Below are 18,932 nucleotides of genomic sequence, written 5' to 3'. Positions count from 1 at the left end.
ACCATATACCCTTCACTTTGATCTACAGTTGTTCACATTTTGCTACATTGGCTTTATCTCTTTATTTTTGCTGAACCATTTGAGACAGTTGCAGACATTTGCCACTAAACACTCGGTGTGCATTTCCTAAGAACAAGGACGTTCTCCTACAAAACCACTGTATGGTTATCACACTCAAGAAATTTAATGTTGATAAAGTAATAACAACTATACAGGCCTTATTCAGTTTTCTCCAGTTGTCACAATAAAGTCCTCTATAACTTCCCCACCCCTCCCTGCCCCCAGGGCCCAATCAAAGATCTGACTTGGCATTTAACTTGAGCCCTAGAGTTTGGATTTATCTTCTCCGGTTCAGTGGTCCTGCAGCCTGGGGCCTTGCCTCCAGGAAGGCACCTCTAGGTGGGAACGGTTCAGGCCCTGAACTCAGAGGTGCTAGTAGAGTCCACGGGAGGGACCGGAGCCTTACTTCAGCCCCATAAATGTCTTCCTAGGCCCTGGGGGTGCAAGCTGGGGCTTGCCCTGGAAGAATTAAGCCTTACAATAAACTATCTTCTGTTTACCTCGCTTGCCAGGCAAGGACTTGTCCATCAGTCCCTGAGATAATCCCTGGGGCTGGTACTATTTCCTCCCCTTTTACAGTTTAAAGGAGTTTCTGTTTTTCCATCTGACAAGGAGGCCGGTGATGGCCACATGCTGCCTCTAGAAGGACCACTGGGTGCGTGGTCAGCGTGAACCGCGGCTGAGACAACCAGGACAGTGGCCGCCTCCTCCTCAGGCCTCTAGGCTTGCTTCTCAGGTCAGGCCAGTCTAGCCAGAGCCCCACAGGTTCATGGGCATCTCAAGGCTCTGGATCCACCCTGCAGTCGCTATGATCATCCTTGGACGACACCTCCACCAGCTCCAGTGGTGGATAACTTCTCCCTTCTGCCCAGACTGTTGCCAGCATGCTGGCCTTTGGTTATACCAAGGTTTTCTCAGCCTCGAAGCATTTACATGTAGGGGATGGCAGGGAGTGAGATCTACTCAGCTCTGGGTGGGACTACAGAACTGTTTGTCGACTCAGCTTTTCACAGACATGACTTTAGCTAAGAGTCTGTAAATTAGCAGGATGGGTAACTCATCCTTATTTTCAGCTGAGGAAACTGAGGTGTAGTGACAAATCTCAAAGGCATCCTATTGCAAGAAGAAAACCAGAAATGGAGTGCAAGCCCCTCATTCTACTGTGAAGGAAACTGAGGCTCAGAGGTCACCATGTTTGATTCCTGGCTGTGCTACTTTGCTCTGGGGAAGAAGGCGTGTAAGGAGTTATGACTATCTGTGCCTGCATTTAGAGGCAGAGGTGGGACCAGAATCCTGGTTGCTCTAAAGACCCTTTCCAGAACTTTCTGTGCCACAGGTCCTGGAGTGGGGCGGGGGGCAATCAATAATAATAGTAATGGTCACCGACTGCTTGCCAAGTGCCAGACAGGGCTCTAAGCACTTTAGAGCTATTAACTCATTACATCCTCAAATTCCCATGAGGCAGGGGTATTTTGATCCCCATCAGCTCATTTATAAATGGGTGAAAGGAAGGCTTAAAGGACTCTAGATACTTGCTAGGAGGTCCCACAGCTGCTGCAGCAGGCAGCCCATATTGGAACCAGGTCCCGCCCTCCCAGTGCTCTGATCTGGAGGCAGGTAAGTGGTGCAGCCCCACCAAGCTGTATCTTAAGAGTTCTTGGGGCCTGAGGCCTGAGTAAACATTTGCAGGGAGCAGAGAGCCCTGGTTGAGAATGGGATGGGATGGGAGATCCTCTGGACTCAGGTAGGAGGGGGTTTGAATTATAGCTCTTTCATTTGTGTGATCTTGGTGCAACTTGACCTCTGGGGTCCCCATTTTCTCATGTGAAAAATGGGAGAGTGCGTAGGAGAAGTCTGGATTCTACTCCACACCAGGAGTCATTACACACAAGGACCTCAGTTTCCTCCTCTGTAAAATGGGGGGGAGTTATCTCTTGGCTGATGGCTGTGAAACTGTGTAAGTCATAACTTTGAGGGAGTAAAGGACCCTAATAGGGGCTGGGTTTTCGCCCTGTCAGTTTATAAAATTATTTTGTGTCATTTCAGAATTCAGTTGGTATGGGAAGGGCATGTAAAGGGCGCCTTCTCTCAGGGCCCTTTAGATCAGCAGCACTTCACGGGTCACTCCCCGCCCCCCATTTCGGGCTTCCTAGCGGTGGAGAGCCGCAAAATCTTTTCTCAGGGAAAGCATACGGTTGGCCCCTTGGAACCCACGTGCTAACCCGGCGTGCACCGGCTGGCTGGGCGACTCCAGGCCCGGAGGCGACCATTCTGGGGGTGAGGGGCGGAAGAGCTGGTGACGTCAAAGTCACGGCCTACCCTTCTTAAAGGCGCAGGCTCGCAGCCGCTGTTCGTTTTTCTCTTAGGACACTCTCGCCGCACGGAAGTTTTAAAAGTGAGGCAGCTGATGGGGTCTCGGGTGCGGGGCTGGCCCGGGACAGAAATGCGGCTCCTGAGAAGAGGGATCAGAGACGTCCAGGATTAACGCCCACCTGTCACCCAGGGAGGCAATGTGGTGCGGGGGAGGTAATTGTCCAGTTCTTAACTTTAAGCTTCAGTTTCGTCTTCTGTAAAACGGGGTTAATAATGATCTACTTCTAGAAGTTCTGAGACGTAGAAGAAATAGGTTTCGTGAGGGTCACCAACACAGAAATGTCAGTCCCCTTCTCCCCTACTCAATCGTATTCCTGTGCGAAGGAGGAATCCGAGACCCAGAGCGGTGTTGTAACTTGCCCAGGGTCACAGGGAGGTGGGACGAAGCCCAGGTTAAACCCGGTTGAACCCACGTCTCCCGGCTCCCGGGCCAGCCTTTCCTCTCTGTCCAGCCTGCCTGGCCCGGGTTACTTAGTCGTCAACTTCACTACCCACACCCGCAGGGTACCCCTCAGTTTTGTCAAGTGGATTTGCAGTTGCAGTCTTGATGGATTGTCTGTTAAATAGGAACGACCCTGTTTGATACGGTCGCCGTGAAGTTGTAAAACCTCAGCAAAGAGCCCGATGGGTTAATGTTTGCCAGCACTATTTCATCGCCCCCCGTGGCCTTGGAAGAACTGATTCAAACCCCCGCCGCCAAACAAATGAGGAAAATGGGGAGAGTGCTTTACCCACGTTCGTCTAGAAAGTTTGCGGGAGCAGCGCTTGGCCGGGATGCTGGTGGGGTGGTGTTGGCGACAATACGCTGTCAAGTACGGTGCTGCCGCCAGGTCAAGCGCGGCGTGGAGACTTGCGACCTTGGCGCGCGGGCCCGGCGGGGCACCCGCGGCGCGGGGCCTGGTTAGCGCGGGACCCGGAGGAGGCCGCGAGTGGGCGGGCCGGCCTCACTCCGGGCAGGCGGCCGGTCGGCCCGTGGGGGGGCGGGGCCTCGCGGCGCCGTCCAGAGGCGGGACGGGCTCGTCTAGTTTCCGAGTCGGCCTTGGTGCCTAGCGAGCGCGCGCGGAGCTGGCCCCGGCCGCGGAGCCGATATGGGCCCGCTCGGCCCCGGGCGCCGCGCCGCGCGAGCACCGGCCTAGAGCCAGGTGGGCGGGGCTGGACCTGGGCTGTGGGTCCGGCGGGGGGCGGAGGCGGGAGTCGGGTCTCTGGGGGTCCCGGGGAGCCTGAGCCGGGCCTGGCTGGGGACCGGGAGTCGCTGGCCGACCTAGTCGGCCCCACCGGGCGCCCCTTGCGCGCGGGGCCAGGACAGAGAGTGTCGCCGAGGGGCGAAGAGCGATCTTGTCTCCCCATCCCTACTTCCCGTACTCTCGACCGGCCCCCCCGAGAAAGAGATTTTGAGGGAGAGGGAGCAGAGGGATTGTCCTTCCCATCCAGGTTCGGGGCTTGGCCCTCCGGCCTCGGGAGGACGGGTGCGGGGGAGGGCTGGGCACCCCCGCCTGCAGTCCCAGAAAGTGGACGGACCCTTCGCCGCCCTCAGGTTTGTTACCTTTCCCTCCCTGCCGGGCTCCACCTCTCCACGTCCAGTGACTCGAGGCTCGCATGCGCCCGCCTTGGGGCTGGTTGCTGGAGTTGGGGGCGTAGGGGGGCGGCTCAGGCGTTTTGATCTTTGGGCCCCCAGGTCAACCCGGGCACCTGCACTGAAGAGGTGCACAGTAACCCCGTGTGGCGAGGGTGAGGAATGGCGGTGGGTCATTACAGCCCATTAACTGATGGATGACTCTCCCAGTTTCCTTCCTAACTGCTCCCACGGTGACCTTGGGCAGGTCACTTCATCTCTCTGAGCCTCTTTCCCCTCTGGCAAGGTGGAGTTGACAATAACTGCTATAAAAAGTGGTTATGCGAAACTCATAGTGAGTGAGTGGGGCGAGGGTCCAGCTAGTGTCCCCAAGAGCCCCTGCATCCTTTCTCTCCCTACCCCTGACTCCGGTTTTGTGCTCCAATTGACTGACGTTTGTTTTTCAGAACAGAAGCTACAAGATGGCTGACCAGGACCCTGGAGGCATTAGCCTCCTCCAACAGATGGTGGCATCTGGCACTGGGGCCGTGGTCACCTCCCTCTTCAGTAAGACCTGGGATGGTGGGGTGGGGGCAGCTGGGGACTGGGGCAGACCAGAGATTAGAAATGACTTGGCTGTGGATGAGGGGTCGGGGCGGGGTCCTGAAAGGAGCTTTCAGACCTGCCCTCCTCCCCCAGTGACCCCCCTGGACGTGGTGAAGGTACGCTTGCAGTCTCAGCGCCCCTTGGTGGCCAGTGGTGAGTGTCTGACCCTGGAGCCAATAGGGAGTGGTGCCAGGGATCCCCAGAGATGAGGTCCCTGGGGCAGGTGGGGAACATTTGTGACTTGAGGTAGTGCCTTGTATTTTAGAGCTGATGTCTTCCTCCAGACTTTGGAGCCTCTCCTACGCCAAATGTGAGTGCCCCATGCCACGGGGAACCTGTAAGTGTCCTGGGGAGGGATGTCCCAGTCTCTCCAGGGCACATGGGGGCCTCACAGCCACGGACTAGCACACGCTTCTAGATCATATTAGCTAGCCCTCTGTCCTACACAAGAACGTCCGCCCAGGGACCCCAGGCTCTGCTGGCCCTCCAGGGATGGGAGCTCACCACCTCCCTGTGAGGTTCCAGGGCTCTGTCATGCTAATGCCCCTCCCCTTCCCCAGTGCCCTCCTCTCTCCAATCCACAGGGAAATGCCTCCTGTACTGCAATGGTGTCCTAGAGCCCCTGTACCTGTGCCCAAATGGTGCCCGCTGTGCCACCTGGTTTCAGGACCCCAGTCGCTTCACTGGCACCGTGGTGAGGAGCAGCTGTGCCCTTAGCTGGGTCTGTTGGCATTCCTGAGGGATTCAGATTGGTCAGGCAGCAGACCTAAGAAAGAACGGGTAGCGCAAAGCACATAAGGGTGGCCAGTTCAGTTTAGGAAGGGCTTTCCTGAGGAGGTGGGGCCATCACAAGATTTTGAAGGGTGAATAGGAGTCTGTTTGGAGCCAAATAGGGAATACCATGTATTGAGGCCTGAGGGGCTACTGGGTAGGAGCGAGGGCATCAGGCTAGGGCCCAGCCTGGGCCAGCCCCGCCACAAGCCTTGTTCATGTTCATCCTCCCTCCTGGGCTGGTGTCTGCTTGGCCAGGATGCCTTTGTGAAGATTGTGAGACATGAGGGCACGAGGACCCTGTGGAGCGGCCTCCCAGCCACCCTGTGAGTACCCCAGTTCTGCGTATTGCTTTCGCCCGATACCCCACTGACCCCTTACTCCCCTGTTGGCTGGCTGGGTGGGGCAGGGGAAGCTTGGGAGGTTTGGGAACTTTGGGGAGTCTTGGCTAACCTGTTCACACCCCTAGGGTGATGACTGTGCCGGCCACTGCCATCTACTTCACCGCCTACGACCAACTCAAGGCCTTCCTGTGTGGTCAAGCCCTGACCTCTGATCTCTACGCACCCATGGTGGCTGGCGCACTGGCCCGCCGTGAGCACAGCCCTGGGCTTTCCACCTCCCTTTGACCCCACCTGTGCTGGAGCCCAGTCTGGACTCCCAGCTCCAACCTCTGCCAGCCTAGGGGTGGGGGGGACGTTCAAGGCCTCCAGACTCTGGGCAGGCTGCCCCTGGGACCTGTAAACTGACCCCTCCCCCTGGTCCCCGCAGTGGGCACCGTGAGCGTGATCAGTCCCCTGGAGCTGGTGCGGACAAAGCTGCAGGCTCGGCATTTGTCATACCGGGAGCTGGGCACCTGCGTCCGAGCAGCTGTGGCTCAAGGCGGCTGGCGCTCACTGTGGCTGGGCTGGGGTCCCACTGCCCTTCGGGATGTGCCCTTCTCAGGTAGGCACCAGGGGTGCAGGGATTGGGGTAAGGGAGCCCAAGAGGTCTACAGCCAAGTCCCAGCTTTGCTACTACTGACTTTGAAGTCACGTAAACTCTCTGAGCCAAGAACATCTCATCTGTGAAGTGGGCCCCAGCAGGCGGGATATTCACCCAGGTTTTCACAAGATACTTCTTGCAGAGGGCTTTTTATGGCAACTGGCACGTGGCAGGCAGACTTCGTAGCTGGGAGGAAGTGGTTGTGATGTAGGTCTGTGAAAGGTGGGAGGTTCGTGGCCTATCCCACTGCCCTTCCCGTCTCTAATGAGTGAACCCCTGTGCCCCCAAGCTCTGTACTGGTTCAACTATGAGTTGGTGAAGAGCTGGCTGAGTGGGCTCAGGCCAAAGGACCAGACCTCCGTGGGCATCAGCTTTGTGGCTGGCGGCATCTCAGGGACGGTGAGTTGACCAGGCTGGGAATGTGGCCAGTAGAGGTGTCCTTGGGGTGACCTGAGGGTCGTTGCAGACGCTCCGGAAAAGAGTCCTTGCTTGCCTGTCAAGGAGCGCGCTCCCCCTCCCCTTCTGAAGCTCTAGCTGGGGCTGGCAGGCCCTGGCCGCGTGCAAGCGATGGGGGTCCTGGGAATGGAGACCAGCCCTCTCCCCACCCCACCAGGTGGCGGCCATCCTGACTCTACCCTTCGATGTGGTGAAGACTCAGCGCCAGGTCGCGCTAGGAGCGGTGGAGGCTGTGAGAGGTGAGGGGCCCCGGCTGGTGCGGGGCAGGGCAGGCGGGGTCCCAGCGGGGTCTTACAGGGCCTCGCCTTGGTTTGCAGTGACGCCCCCGCACGCGGACTCCACTTGGCTGCTGCTGCGGAGAATCCGGGCCGAGTCGGGCACCAGGGGCCTCTTTGCAGGTGAGCGTCTGTGTGTGTGTCCACGCCCTGGTGGAGGTGGGGCTCCCTGGGACCCGACCTCTGACCCCAGCCTCCCCCTCCCACCGCAGGCTTCCTCCCAAGGATCATCAAGGCCGCCCCGTCCTGCGCCATCATGATCAGCACTTATGAGTTCGGCAAAAACTTCTTCCAGAGGCTCAACCAGGAACAGTTTCTGGGCCCTTGAAAGGAATGAGGGGACGAGGACCCGACCTCATCCGTGGTGGGAGTGGGGCAGGAGGAGACTGAGCCAAGTGCCTTTTCCTCAGCACTGCGGGGAGGGGCCTCATTTCTCTTTCCTCCCCACTCTGAGCCCCAGGGGTAGGGGGCTGCCCCTCTGGGCCCACGCCGACCCCTCCTCTCTCAGACCACTTTCTTCCTGCTGCTCCCCATTCCCCAGCCCCAGGAATCATCACGCCCTCCCCTCAAGTTCAAGACCAAATTTGCTAACTTCTCCCTCATTTCTTTCCCTGTGGGTTTGCTGTAGCTGGGCCTGCCCCCAGGAGCCGCAAAACCTTGTGCCCGGCATAGTCTGCACCCACCCTTGTTAATTCCTTGAGTCTAAAGATGATAAACTTCTTTCCACTGCCTCTGATTGTGGGGGTCTCTGGGGCGGGTGGGAAGCAGGATTTGGTGAGTGATTTGCACAGAAGAGGCCTGGAAGGGACCTTTATGTTGGCTTTGGCTGCCCAGGTGGCACCCATGTAGAGGATCCCTCCCACAGTGTAGTGAGAGCAGGTGGGGATAAGGACCCAGAGTTGAGAGGGTGGTGAGACCTCTCCCCAAGGGTACACTTAAGCGACAACCCAGGAGGGAGGGTGGCTTCACTGCCAGGCTTTGGGCTAATGGAAGGGTCTGGATCTCTAGGCCGAAGCTGCATTGCTCAGGATGATGGAAGGGAAACGGGGACCTGCCAGGCCTTCTCCATCCTGCCACCCAGGATGTCCAGCATCTTCTTTGCCTGGGGTAAATGAGTTACCAAAGAGTATCAGGTTGAAGGGGTCCTTAGATGTTTTGGTCCTTCCCTGGGCTGACCTAATATTTACAACACTTCATATAGAAGCCACCCACCTCTTGAATTACTCTGACCAGTCTGCTCCCAGGGGGGCACACCTGATTTTATCTGGTCTAGCATCACCTTGGTTACGGGCCCAGCACTAGCCCCGCCGCGTTCTGCCAACCTCAGAACAGGGCCCTGTCCCAGTCCCCCCACAGACAAGGCTGCCCTCAGTCCTCTGGTTTTTATTTGCCTGCTACCCTCATAGCTGCCCCCCGCGCCCCCCCCCCCAGTCTGGGGGCTGAGGAAGGAGTGACTCTGGGGCATACACGGGGACAGACAGGAGAGGCATGGGAGGCGGCGGTGCCAGGCTGGGCCACCAGCTCCTGAGGAGGGCGGGGAGATGAGCGAAGGAGAGTCCGGTAGGGAGCTAGCCAGGCAGCGGGGTCACCAGAAGAATAAGCTTCCTGAGGGCTCCCTGTGGCCCCGGTGCCCCTGCCTCTTGGCCCAAGCTGCCTCCCTTGGCAGCTCCTGCCTCCACGGGCAAGAAGCTGAACCGGGCTAGAAGCAAAGGGTGTCTCCCGAGAGACTCCTGGCTGAGTGGGCAGCATTCTCTGGAGGGTGGCCTGGATTGGGGGACCGTGAGGAAAGGCGGCAGGTGGGGCTGGCACCGCCCATGCCGCTCCTCAGCTGGGGCTCAGTGCCGGGCTGCCCTCGGGACTGTCGCTCACCAGGCACTCGTTGGATTTGAAGCTCGCCAGGGACTTGCAGCTGGGGATGGAAGCCAGGGAGCCGCAGAGGCCCAGCATGGAGGGCGTGGGGTCCTTCCCTGGGGAGAGAGGGCGGGTGAGGCGGGGCCAACCGGTCTGCGTGTGCGAGTTGGGTGTGCACAGGTGCAGGCGGTGAAGGGACAGCCCTCAGGTCACCCATCCGGAGACCTTCCTCATTTCTGGAGCGCTTGCCTTTTTCAGTTAAACCCTGGTAAGAACCTGCCCCTTTCCATGCAGGGAGCTGGGGACACTGTATTGTAATCGTCAGTTTATGTCTCTGTCTCCCCCTGAGGGTTCATCCTCTCTCTTTCTCCATTTATTAAACACACGGTGAGCACTTGTTCCGTTCCAAGCACGGGGGATACAGAGAACGGACGAGACACAGTCCCTGCCCTCACGGAGCTCACAGTCTGGTGGGGAGACAGACACACGGACAATCACAAACAGTGTGGCGGGGTTCCACATCCATAGCCTGCCTTGTGTCAAAGAAGATCTAGGGCCATCCAGTACAGTGTGGTTTTTAGAAAGAAAAGACAGGTAGTCCAGGCACCGGGAAAACTAGGGTGGGAAACCAAGGTGAAGCCAGAGGGGGAGGGCAACACAAAATGCATGCGTTGAAGTCCTGGACATTCTCTTGAAGGGAGCCACTAATTTGGCTCTGAGCTTCCTGGCAGCCAAAGAAAAGGGGGAAACAATGGTCAGGCGACTGGTTCACAGAGCGCATGAGATAAGAGCAAATTAGTTAGGCGAAGAACTCCCTGAGGATTTGCGGGGCTCTTGAGGATGTCATGATGCCAAAAGCCATGGAGCCCTCACCATATGCCAACACTGGTGATCATTTTAAACAACATCCCCATTTTACAGATGAGAAGGACTCAGCAAGGTGGAATCAGTGACCAAGCTCGCACAACCAGAGGAGGCGCAGCTGGGATTTGCCTGATGCCCCAAACCAAGCTCTCAGTTGCTGTGCTAGGCTCTCGGGAAGAGTTGAATGAATGAGGGAAGTGGCCAGGGCCTGACTACAAGCCCCAAGGCCTGGCCTCAGCCCTTCCGGGATGGGTGCTGGATTGGGGGGCTCACCAATGGGGCCCCAGGGCTCCTCGTCCCGCTTGCCCTCTCCCAGGCGCTGGGAGTCCGAGCTCAGACTGGCTTCAGCCGACAGCGGCTCCGTGCTCATGAAACTGTGTCTGTGGCAAAGCAGAGAGCTGGTGTGTGGGCAGAGGCCCACGGCCCCAGTGCCCCTCTTCCCTGGTAGAGGAGGGAGCGGCACTGAGGCCAAGCCAAGCCTGCCTGGGGCTTACCTCCGGTAGAGCTTAGGGTTGTTGGTGCCCTCGGACCCATTGAGTGTTCCCAGTGATGGCCATTGGTTGACCAGGCGTGTGGTGAGGTCCTTGGAACCCTGGGCCAGGGGAGCATGGTCACCGGGGATCAGACCTGTCCTGGGATGGGGAGGGGGAGTCAGGCCTGGCTGGAAGAGGGAGCAGAAGTGGGGAAGAGGGGCTCAGCAAGAGGTGGGGGGAGGGGTTAGGGTTGAAACCTGGGTAGCAAAAACGGGTATGAATGCTGAGGATCAGTGGGGCAGATCCTGGGAGTCAGTGGAGGGTACTGGGGGGGCCACGGCGGTGACAGGAATTAGTGCACTCGTGCTGGGGGTTAGGGGAATAATGAGATGTTGCAGGGCATCGGTCAGGGTGATGGGCAGGTGGCTGCAGAGTAGTGTGGGAACCATGAAGAGTCATGGGGTGCCACAATCATGCTGGGAGGTCACAGGGTGATGAAAATGTTTCAGGGGGAACCGTTAGAGGGATGGGTAGGGGTGAGGTCAGGGGTCACGGTGGGAGGAGTGGTGAACAGAGGGAATAATGCAGTCATGTTGAAGGTCGTTGAGTCACATTAATTAGAGGTCCTTAATTGTAATGTTGGGGTCCCAGGAGTACTGTTCAATGGCCATTCTAGCTTATGTCAGGTAGTTGAGGGTGAAGTGGGGAGCCGGTTGGTGGGGGGCCTTATGTCGAGAATGATGTTAGGTCGCGGCGGCGGGGAGGGGGGTGGATCTCGGGGTGGCGGTGACGGACTCAGGGGTTTGATGCTGGTGCTTGGTATCAGGAAAAGGTGGCGTTAGAGTCAATGGGGGCGATGGCGGGGGTTCCCTGGGGTGATGTGGTCGGGGTGGCCGAGGACCGGGGTCAGGGCCGCGGCGGCACTCACAGCTGCTCCTGCAGCTCCAGGATCACGCCTTCCAGCTCTCGCTTCTCCCGCTGGTTCTGCGCCGCCGCCTCCTCCAGCTGCAGCTGCAGCCGCCGGTTCTCCGCCTCCAGGTCCTTCAGCTGCGACTCGCGCAGACGCACCAGCTCCTCCAGGTAGCCCTGCGGGGGCGCCGGCTCAGCCCGGGCGGCGAGAGGAGAGGGTCCCCGCGGCCGCCCGCCCTCTGCCGGGCTCTAAGCAACCCCCGCTCCGCCCCCGCCGCGCACCGCGCACCTTCTGCGCGTAGACAATGCGGAACTTCTGTTCCATCTTGTGCCACTTGCTGTACCAGCTGTCCTCGTCGGTGACGAGCGGCAGGTACGGGTGCTCGGGCGAGTTGTCCTCGCTCGTGCTGCTCTCGGCGCTGTGCCGCTCCTCCTCGTCCGTCAGGTAGTCGTAGCTTGGAAGGAGGGCGCAGTGGGCACCGGCCGGCCCTGCCCGCCCGCGCGGCCCCAGCCACACCCCCTTGGGCAGGGGAACCAGGATGCCGCCCAGCCCGCCCGTCTCCCGCCATCCCCGCCCCTCAGGGCCGTCGTCTGTCCGCACCCAGCACCCCTCGCCGCAATCGGACTGCTCACCTCTGGGTGAACTTTAGGTAGGGCGTGTAATCGATGACTACGGGGGTCTTCCCGTCCAGCACTTCGCCCTTTAGGCAGAAGCTGGGGGCAGAGCAGCCACAGGGTTGGGGGCGGGTATGAGGGGATGGGAGTGCGGACCTTCGCAGAGAAACAACCTCAACCCCCCACCATGGCCACGGCCACCCAGGCCCCACCTGAAGTCTATGGCGCTCAGCCCGATCAGCATCCCGGTGAGGACCGTGGCTTCCTCCCGCAGCATGATGGCTCCCGAGTCATAGAAACGTCTGCGGGGAGGGTTGAGGGGCTGCGGTGTAGCATCCTCCCAAGGAGCCCCGCCCCTCAGGGCGTCTCTTGTTGGCTTATTACCAACCTTTCCTAGAGGAAGGAGGTATCCTTTTCCTGCTCACCCCTCAGCTGTGGATCTTGTCTCCCCCCTCAGACTGGGGCCCACTGGGGATAGCGCCTGTGTCTCCCACCTATTAGAACGTGTGTGCCCTGAGACTAGACCTCCATCCTCAGAACTCCCCCTTCCCCACCAAGTACTGGGTCACCCAGATCCTTAAAAATCAGGAAACAAGTCCTAAATCAGTGCTTGGCATACAGTAGATGCTCAAAAATATGTTGATGTGAACTCTGAAATGTGAGGACAGGCTAGAGATACAATGCAGTTAAAAATCCACAGTGCAGGGATTGAAGCTCTGACCCCTGGGGCTCTGGAGTCCACGGGTAGCAAGTACAGACTGCTGCTATTGTTTGGGGAGCAGGTAGGGCTCTGTGTTGTAGGCCATGGAAGGCCAACAAGTAAGGTGATACATAGTTGAGGCTTGTCCAGAGCTGTGTCTAAGAGCAGAGCTGTGCATGAGACCGGTGCTGGGGCTCATGAGAGATAAGGAATTTGACTTGGAAGAGATGGTGGTGGTGCTAAAGGTGTGTTCTGGGACTGCAGGCCCAGCTGACTGGTGGACAGTCTGGGAGCCGGAAGCTAGCAGTGCATACTGGGAATTGTAGTCCAGGTACTGAAGGTTACAGCAGGAACTTAAGGATCAAGTGTGTTTAGGCAATGAATGTACACACTGGGACTTGTGGTCCACACTGACTGAGGGGGTCTAACCTGGTGGTCCGGGTGTCCCGTAGGGCTGTGGTGATGTATTCCGACATGCGCTTCTCCATCAGTGCCACCCGGATCCATGCCCGGCCCTGGAAAGCACGCTCACCTTTACTTGCTGCCCCGAAGGGACTCAAGTGTGCACCACTGGGTCTGGATCTCCTGTGGCCTTTCTCCCCAGTGCCCTTGGGCAGGGGCTAGGACCAAGGAACAGGCAGCCCTCCTGTATCCAGAGCAGGGAGCAGCTGCCCTGGCCCTGCTCACTGCAGGCCACTTACCTTGGCTCGGGCAGTGCTGATGTTCTCCATGTTCTCGATGCTGCTTACGCAGTTGTTGGGCACTTTGCTGCAGGCCAGGCGGATGTAGTCCCAGAAGCCCCGCTGCCCGTCTGAGCTGAACCAGCTCACCGGACCTGCTGGGGCACAGGCTGAGCCAGGGCAGGGAGGGGGCTCAGCAAGACCAGGGAGTTTGGAGAGGGTCCATGTAATGGGGCACACACATGCATAAGTATAAGCAGCCATGCACGTGCGTAGTGCCTACCCCAAACTCACGTGCACACACATGCATGTATATACAGGGCACATAACTGCACGCCCATGGCTGGGGCTTGTGGACACCCACTGTCTTGTACCCAGAAGATCCCCTCCCCTCTTCCCAGCTCTGTGCCTGAGCTTCTGCGCATGGTCCAGAATTGGGGCCAGGGTCAACGATGGAGTTCAGAAAACCACAGAGTAGATCAGAGGGGGGGTAGCTGGAAGCCAAAGGCTGGGAGTTGGGAGGGCTGGGCAGTGGGGACAGGAACCTGGGCCCACCTTTGAAGCGGTGGCTGAGGATCTGCTCTAAGATGGCTGCAAAATTCACGAACTCCTCAGCTGAGTCATCAATGGGCTCTGCCGTGTACTTCTCCAGCAGCGTTTTCACAGAGAACCTGGGCGAGGGGGAGGGAGAAGGGGCAGTAGGGTGTCAGGTGAGAAGACAAGGTGATGGGGGTAGAAGGAAGGCAGAGAAGAGGCCACCAAGAGCACGGACGTAGTGGGGAAGCAGAGGGAAAGAGGGCGGGAGACAGTGACCCATAGAGGGCTGTGACATGGGAGAGTAGGGTGGCAGGTGGGAGACTGATTGACAAAGTGGGTGACAGGAGAGGTGAGAGGCAGAGAAAGAAAGCTTCAGGAACAAGGTATGAGAGGGGATGAAACAATCGGTAGAAAGATGAGGCACCTAGAGCCAGCGGGCTAGCCCAGAGCCCCTTCCTCCTTGCCCACCCTTTGGAGTTGCATTCCAAAGGGTAGGGGTCGGATAGGAGTTAGGAGCTGCTTTGTGCCCCTGCCTCAAGCTCCCTTCTGCTATTGCTGGAACAATCTCCAGTCCCTTCTGGGGTGGGGTGTGGGTCACCTGTACCAGGGCATGTGAGTTGGCACCAAGCACATGGAGCGTGGGCATGCATGGGTGGCCAGGTGGGCTCCCAGCACACGGATGCCCCCCTTCCCCCTTCTCCTTCTAGCTTGGCCACCCACACACCAGCTGCCCAGAACCAGGCGGTGCAGAACTGGGCCGGGGGAGGTGCAGGGTGTGGGTCTGACACACTCAGTGGATGGGAGGGGGCATTGGCAGCAGATCTCTGGAAGGGGGCTTGGGGGCCCGGACACCTGGCTTCTCAGAGAGGAAGGAAGCCAAGGGAAGCCAATGGGGCTGAGAGGCTGGAGCACAGCAGCCCCCGTCCCTCCCTCCAATCCTGCCCGGAGCCTCAGCTCCCTCTGCAGTCCCTACGACTGCAATCTCCACCGGCCATCACTGCAGTGGGCTGGGACAGGGAGGAAGACATGGCTCCCAACATCCCATCGTGGCCCCCCTATGGGTGGCATAGCAGGGGTGAGGTATCCAGGGATATGGGGGCTGCTTGGAACTGTCCTTTTTACCCTAAGCTCATCAAGCCCTGTGATGCGCCCAGCACTATACTCTGCGTGTGTTATCTCATCCATCCCTACAACAGCCCTGGGTCCTCTTATTATCACTAGCAGCCCCATTGGACAGATAAGGTAACTGAGGGTCCAAGAGATTGACTGATCTGTTCAAAGTCACACAGCTTGTGAGGAGTCAACAGGTATGTCTGATTCCAAAGGCCTTGCTCTTTCTGCTACATCTGTGGCCTCCTGATGGATGTCAGGATCACCGAGGCCCCGACCAACCCCTGCCTCCTCTGCCCTCTGTGCTCCAGCCCTCAAGCCCTGGCCTCTGAGGCTCTCAGGGCAATGGCACAACCAAGCCCACGGACCTTCCTCCCTTCCCTATGGGCTTAGAGTTGGTCTGGCCTGAGATCAGAGCCAGGTCAGTGCTGGAGTTGCACTAGGGTGAGGCAGCCTGGGTGGACCCAAATCTTGTGTCCGTGTGATACCTGGTGGCCTTGGACAAGTCATTTAATCTCTCCAAGGCCCATTTTCCCCAGGTGCAAACAAGAACAATGGTACCTGTCTCATCAAATTTTGGTTCAGATCCCAGGAAAGACTGAGAGAAGGTGAGTACAGGCCATGGGGTAGGGGTGGTGAGGAGCTGGGCCATTAATGGGATAGCCAGAAGGAGCCTGTGTTTAGGGCATTAATCTGGGCTTCGTTATGCAGCCCCGCCCCCGTGATTTCTTCTGGTCATTTGGGTCAGACCTCAGTGGGGGCCTGCGGCTGGTTTCAGCATGGCAGCCATCTGCCATCTGTCCTCAGGGGTGCTGCAGCTGGTCATTGCCCCCCTGGGAGCCCCATGGTGTGTTCCCTGCTCAGAGGTGCAGGGCTGCTGCCCGTTACCATGGAGACAGGGCGGCCAGGGCCCAGGGGAGCCCTCGGCCTGCTAAAGGGAACTGTTCTGGGAGCTGGAGGCGAACCACGTGACAATGAAGAGGCGGCAGGGGCCCGAGGGGTTTCTGAGCCTTTGTCATGCTCCCAATCCTCCCCAAAACTCTATCCCTCACATCCCAGCTCTAAGCACACTTTCAATCCACCAGAACCTCTGCTTCTGCAGCCTAGGCCAAGGGGAGTTCCCCCCTTTCCCACACACTCAACAGGCCCAGCTGTCCTGGCAGGCAAGAGAAGGAAGAGGAACCTAGGAGCTCAAGCGAGAGGAGAGGGACTGGAAGGATGGCATCGGGACGGGGCGATTTTCGTGTGCCAGGCACAGGGCTAGGCACACTCCTTGGTGTGGCTTTTACATCTACAATGGGGATGATGAGGCAGCCAGGGCCCAGAGTGGTTAGGAGACTTCCTCAAGGTTGTACAGCTCATAACTGATGAAGTAAGAGGTTGAACCTAGGACCATCTGTGTTTTACACCACACTGGCAGGGTTTGGGGGGTGAGCGTGGAGGCAGGGGACCGCATTTGGGCTGGGCCATTGCTGCACTCATTCCTTCTATAACATTCCAGGCATTTTTACAGAGGTCAGATGTGCACAGCACCGTGCTAGGCACTAGGGATATAATGGTGTGAGACAGACGCAGTACTGTTGGGTGTGTGCCCAGGAACCTGGAAGGAGCTGTAGGATACGGAAGCCAGGGCATCAGGTGGGCACTGATTCCTGGGGGAAGGAGCAGGACCAAGGCCAGTGTGCACGCAGGTGGGACTGGCAAGGGAAGACAGCTGAGCCCTGCAGTGGGAGCACCCTGCCCTCAGAGGCGGCATGGGGGAGAGGGGAGGTTGCAGGTGGAGAAGGCAGCTGGCAGGGGGATCCTAGACGGAGAGATGAATGCAGGTGGGGGCTGAGAGACTGGCCATTCCTGGCTTCACGGCAGGGCAGCGGGGGGGTGAATCACTGCAGGGCTGGGAAGTGGGAAGCTTCACTTCCTGGCCCCAGGAAAGTGGGCAGGTCTTCCCAACACTGCGACAGCCCCACCCTCAGGAACCAATGGCTCTGCCCTCCCAATCTCCTCCCCTTGAACCCAGGAGACCCAGGCTTCTGTGCTCAGGCCCTCAGTCCTTCCCACGGCAGGGGCAGTGCCGTGCCTTCACTGGACGGATTCAGGGACTTTGCCTACATGCCCAGTTGACCCTGCCATAGGCTGCAACTGCCCAGAGATGGAGGAGGGCACCATCCCTGATCCAGGATTTGAGCATTGGAAAATCTCCCAGAAAAGCCCCACCCCAGAGAGGCCAGGCTGACAGGAGTGGGAGTGAGGGTACGCTTGGAGGGCGTTCATCCCCCTATCCCATCAGTTCTCCTCTGCCCACCCAGCTCCCGCCCCCAGCAAGGGAGCCAGCCATCCCCACCCCTCCCCCTCACACACAATGTCACTTCCTGGTTCTCACAGGAAGCTGCAGTGCCAATTAAACACCCCTCACCCCCAGGCCCCAGGCTGGGCATAGGCCTGGCTTGGCCTAGAAGGGTAGGGACCAGACCTCCAAACCCCCTCCAGGCCTGGGCCTGAGGATAGCGGACGCGCTCCTCTTAACCTTGTGCTCCCTCCCTTTTCTCCGCGGCTGCTGTGCTTCCTCCCGCGGGCACGCTCAGTCCAGGTCTCCGCAGCCCGCCCCGCCGCCTCTTCCTGACCACCCCACCCCCGCCCGCCAGCGGTGCCCACCTGCACACGGTGATCAAGTTCCTACGCTCCACAGCCACATTGCGGGAAGACGCTTTCTTGGAGGACAACCCCAGAGCCATGGTGGTCTGGACAAAGCTCGCTTCCATCCAGATGTGTAGCCACTGCTGCCGCCTCTAGCTGCCCCCCCCAACCCGCCCGGCGCCCCGGCCCCCCCACCGGATCACGGCTGGGCCCTCTGTCCGCCGGGACCCCTCGACCCCTCCACGGCCATCCTCCAGCCGCTGCGCCTGTTGCCGGGGCCCCTGGCTCCCTCCCCCGGCGGCGATTCCGGAGCAAAACAAGGCAGGGGAGGGAGCTCTCCGAGGTGCTGAGCCGGGGCCAGTCACCCCCCCCTTCCCTAGCCGCCCGCCCCCCTTGGCAGGTGACGTCAGGGTCCTCGGGCCCCGCCCCTGGCAGGCCGGGGACCAATCCGCAGAGGACGTAGGATTTTGGGGGGAGGGGAGAGGGCCGGGGCCTCAGGGAGGGCGGAGAGGGTCCCAGGGAGAGGCAGCGATTGGAAGGAAGAAAGGGGGCTTCTGGCTTGTTCTCCACCCCCATGCTCAGAGCCCGGGACCCACGCCTAGCGTCTCTGAGCTCCGACGCCTCTACTCCCTTGTTTCTGACTTGTGATCAGTGGTGTCTATCTCAGATTTCTCATTTCTCCTCACCTCCTCTACCCTCATCCCGGCCCCGCCCCCCCCCACCCATTCAGTCTCGGCATTCCCAGCGAGGCCAGGCTAGGTCTGCGTCCAGAGAGCGCAGGTGGCCCTACGCTGCCGACCCGGGAGACCAAGGAGCAGTCAGAGACTGCATATCTGTCGGTCTGCGCCCTGGCTTGACTTGTCTGCACCAGCCGGCGGAGTCCACAGTTACTAGGGTGGGGGAGGGGAATCCAGAATAAGCCGTAGGAGCCCAGCGCCTGGGACCACTCGGGACGATGAGTGGAGAGTAGACTGGCAGCTAAGGGCCTGGGCTCTGTGGCCGTTCCCAGCAGTAGAGGTGATGCCCACAGTGGTGCCAAGGTAACTGCTTCTTCTCAGAGTCCTACCTCCTCACACCACCCCAGAGGCAGCTGACATGAGGGGTTAACCCCTTGGCTGCCAGAATTGCTGCAGGGTGCCATCAACCCTCTCTGCAAGGCCAGAAAAGCTGGTTGCATCTTTTTTTTTTTTTTTTTTTTTTTTAAGTATAGTCGATTTACAGGGCTGGTCGCATCTCTTAGGGAAAGGTGGGGAAATGGAGGCATAGTCCGGCTTCCCAGCCACCCTTTGCTCCCTCACATCACTGCTCCCACCTGCTCCATCCCTCTGTTTAGCCTGTTCTCTTTCAACCACTGAAATCCCCAGCTCCCGCAGAAAGCTCTTCTGTGTCAATTACAAGGGGTCCACCCATTTTCTCCATCTGGCCTCAAGAATGTCCATTCACCAACTCTGCCCACTCACTGGGTTTACTCTGCTCGCTAGT

At 58.9% G+C, this 18,932-nt stretch overlaps 2 protein-coding genes across 32 annotated transcripts; one reads left to right on the top strand and one right to left on the bottom strand.

Annotated features, from left to right (window-relative positions):
* The first annotated feature begins 2,418 nt into the window (after window positions 1-2,418).
* Window positions 2,419-7,808, top strand: SLC25A39 (solute carrier family 25 member 39). Of its 27 annotated transcripts, none has more exons than XM_036837563.1 (13): window positions 3,464-3,575; window positions 3,865-3,967; window positions 4,458-4,552; window positions 4,685-4,744; window positions 4,842-4,928; window positions 5,152-5,285; window positions 5,621-5,688; window positions 5,832-5,956; window positions 6,134-6,307; window positions 6,636-6,745; window positions 6,960-7,041; window positions 7,120-7,200; window positions 7,290-7,808. In XM_036837563.1, exons 3-13 carry the CDS (start codon window positions 4,468-4,470, stop codon window positions 7,403-7,405), a joined length of 1,122 nt encoding a protein of 373 aa, XP_036693458.1. In that variant the 5' UTR covers window positions 3,464-3,575; window positions 3,865-3,967; window positions 4,458-4,467; the 3' UTR covers window positions 7,406-7,808. The 27 variants fall into 27 exon arrangements, with proteins under 27 accessions (XP_036693464.1, XP_036693460.1, XP_036693465.1 ...); XM_036837560.1 differs by having other exon boundaries at window positions 4,453-4,552; XM_036837569.1 differs by lacking the exons at window positions 3,464-3,575; window positions 3,865-3,967 and adding an exon at window positions 2,419-2,586 and having other exon boundaries at window positions 4,453-4,552; window positions 4,857-4,901.
* Window positions 7,809-8,445: 637 nt separating this feature from the next.
* Window positions 8,446-17,826, bottom strand: RUNDC3A (RUN domain containing 3A). 5 transcript variants are annotated; one of them, XM_036835241.1, is made up of 11 exons: window positions 17,469-17,803; window positions 13,725-13,840; window positions 13,191-13,327; window positions 12,919-13,004; window positions 12,002-12,091; window positions 11,808-11,888; window positions 11,464-11,629; window positions 11,194-11,351; window positions 10,287-10,424; window positions 10,066-10,172; window positions 8,446-9,044 (listed from the first exon to the last, which is right to left on the bottom strand). In XM_036835241.1, the coding sequence occupies exons 1-11, from the start codon at window positions 17,573-17,575 to the stop codon at window positions 8,902-8,904; spliced, it is 1,329 nt and encodes a 442-aa protein (XP_036691136.1). In that variant the 5' UTR covers window positions 17,576-17,803; the 3' UTR covers window positions 8,446-8,901. The 5 variants fall into 5 exon arrangements, with proteins under 5 accessions (XP_036691136.1, XP_036691135.1, XP_036691137.1 ...); XM_036835240.1 differs by having other exon boundaries at window positions 13,191-13,339; window positions 17,469-17,802; XM_036835242.1 differs by having other exon boundaries at window positions 13,191-13,324; window positions 17,469-17,802.
* Between the last annotated feature and the right edge of the window lie 1,106 nt (window positions 17,827-18,932).

The sequence above is a fragment of the Balaenoptera musculus genome, chromosome 20, assembly GCF_009873245.2.
Source record: "Balaenoptera musculus isolate JJ_BM4_2016_0621 chromosome 20, mBalMus1.pri.v3, whole genome shotgun sequence".
Taxonomy (NCBI): domain Eukaryota; kingdom Metazoa; phylum Chordata; class Mammalia; order Artiodactyla; family Balaenopteridae; genus Balaenoptera; species Balaenoptera musculus.
This window is presented reverse-complemented; position numbering and strand designations above follow the sequence as displayed.

Coding starts and splice junctions, on each gene's coding strand:
- SLC25A39 (XM_036837557.1), top strand. CDS start 4,468: ATGGCTGACCAGGACCCTGGAGGCATTAGCCTCCTCCAACAGATGGTG. Junction 4,553..4,684: donor CGTGGTCACCTCCCTCTTCA/GTAAGACCTGGG, acceptor CTCCTCCCCCAG/TGACCCCCCTGGACGTGGTG. Junction 6,308..6,635: donor TCGGGATGTGCCCTTCTCAG/GTAGGCACCAGG, acceptor TGTGCCCCCAAG/CTCTGTACTGGTTCAACTAT.
- RUNDC3A (XM_036835240.1), bottom strand. CDS start 17,575: ATGGAAGCGAGCTTTGTCCAGACCACCATGGCTCTGGGGTTGTCCTCC. Junction 11,630..11,807: donor TACCTAAAGTTCACCCAGAG/GTGAGCAGTCCG, acceptor CCTCCTTCCAAG/CTACGACTACCTGACGGACG. Junction 10,173..10,286: donor AACCCTAAGCTCTACCGGAG/GTAAGCCCCAGG, acceptor GCTTTGCCACAG/ACACAGTTTCATGAGCACGG.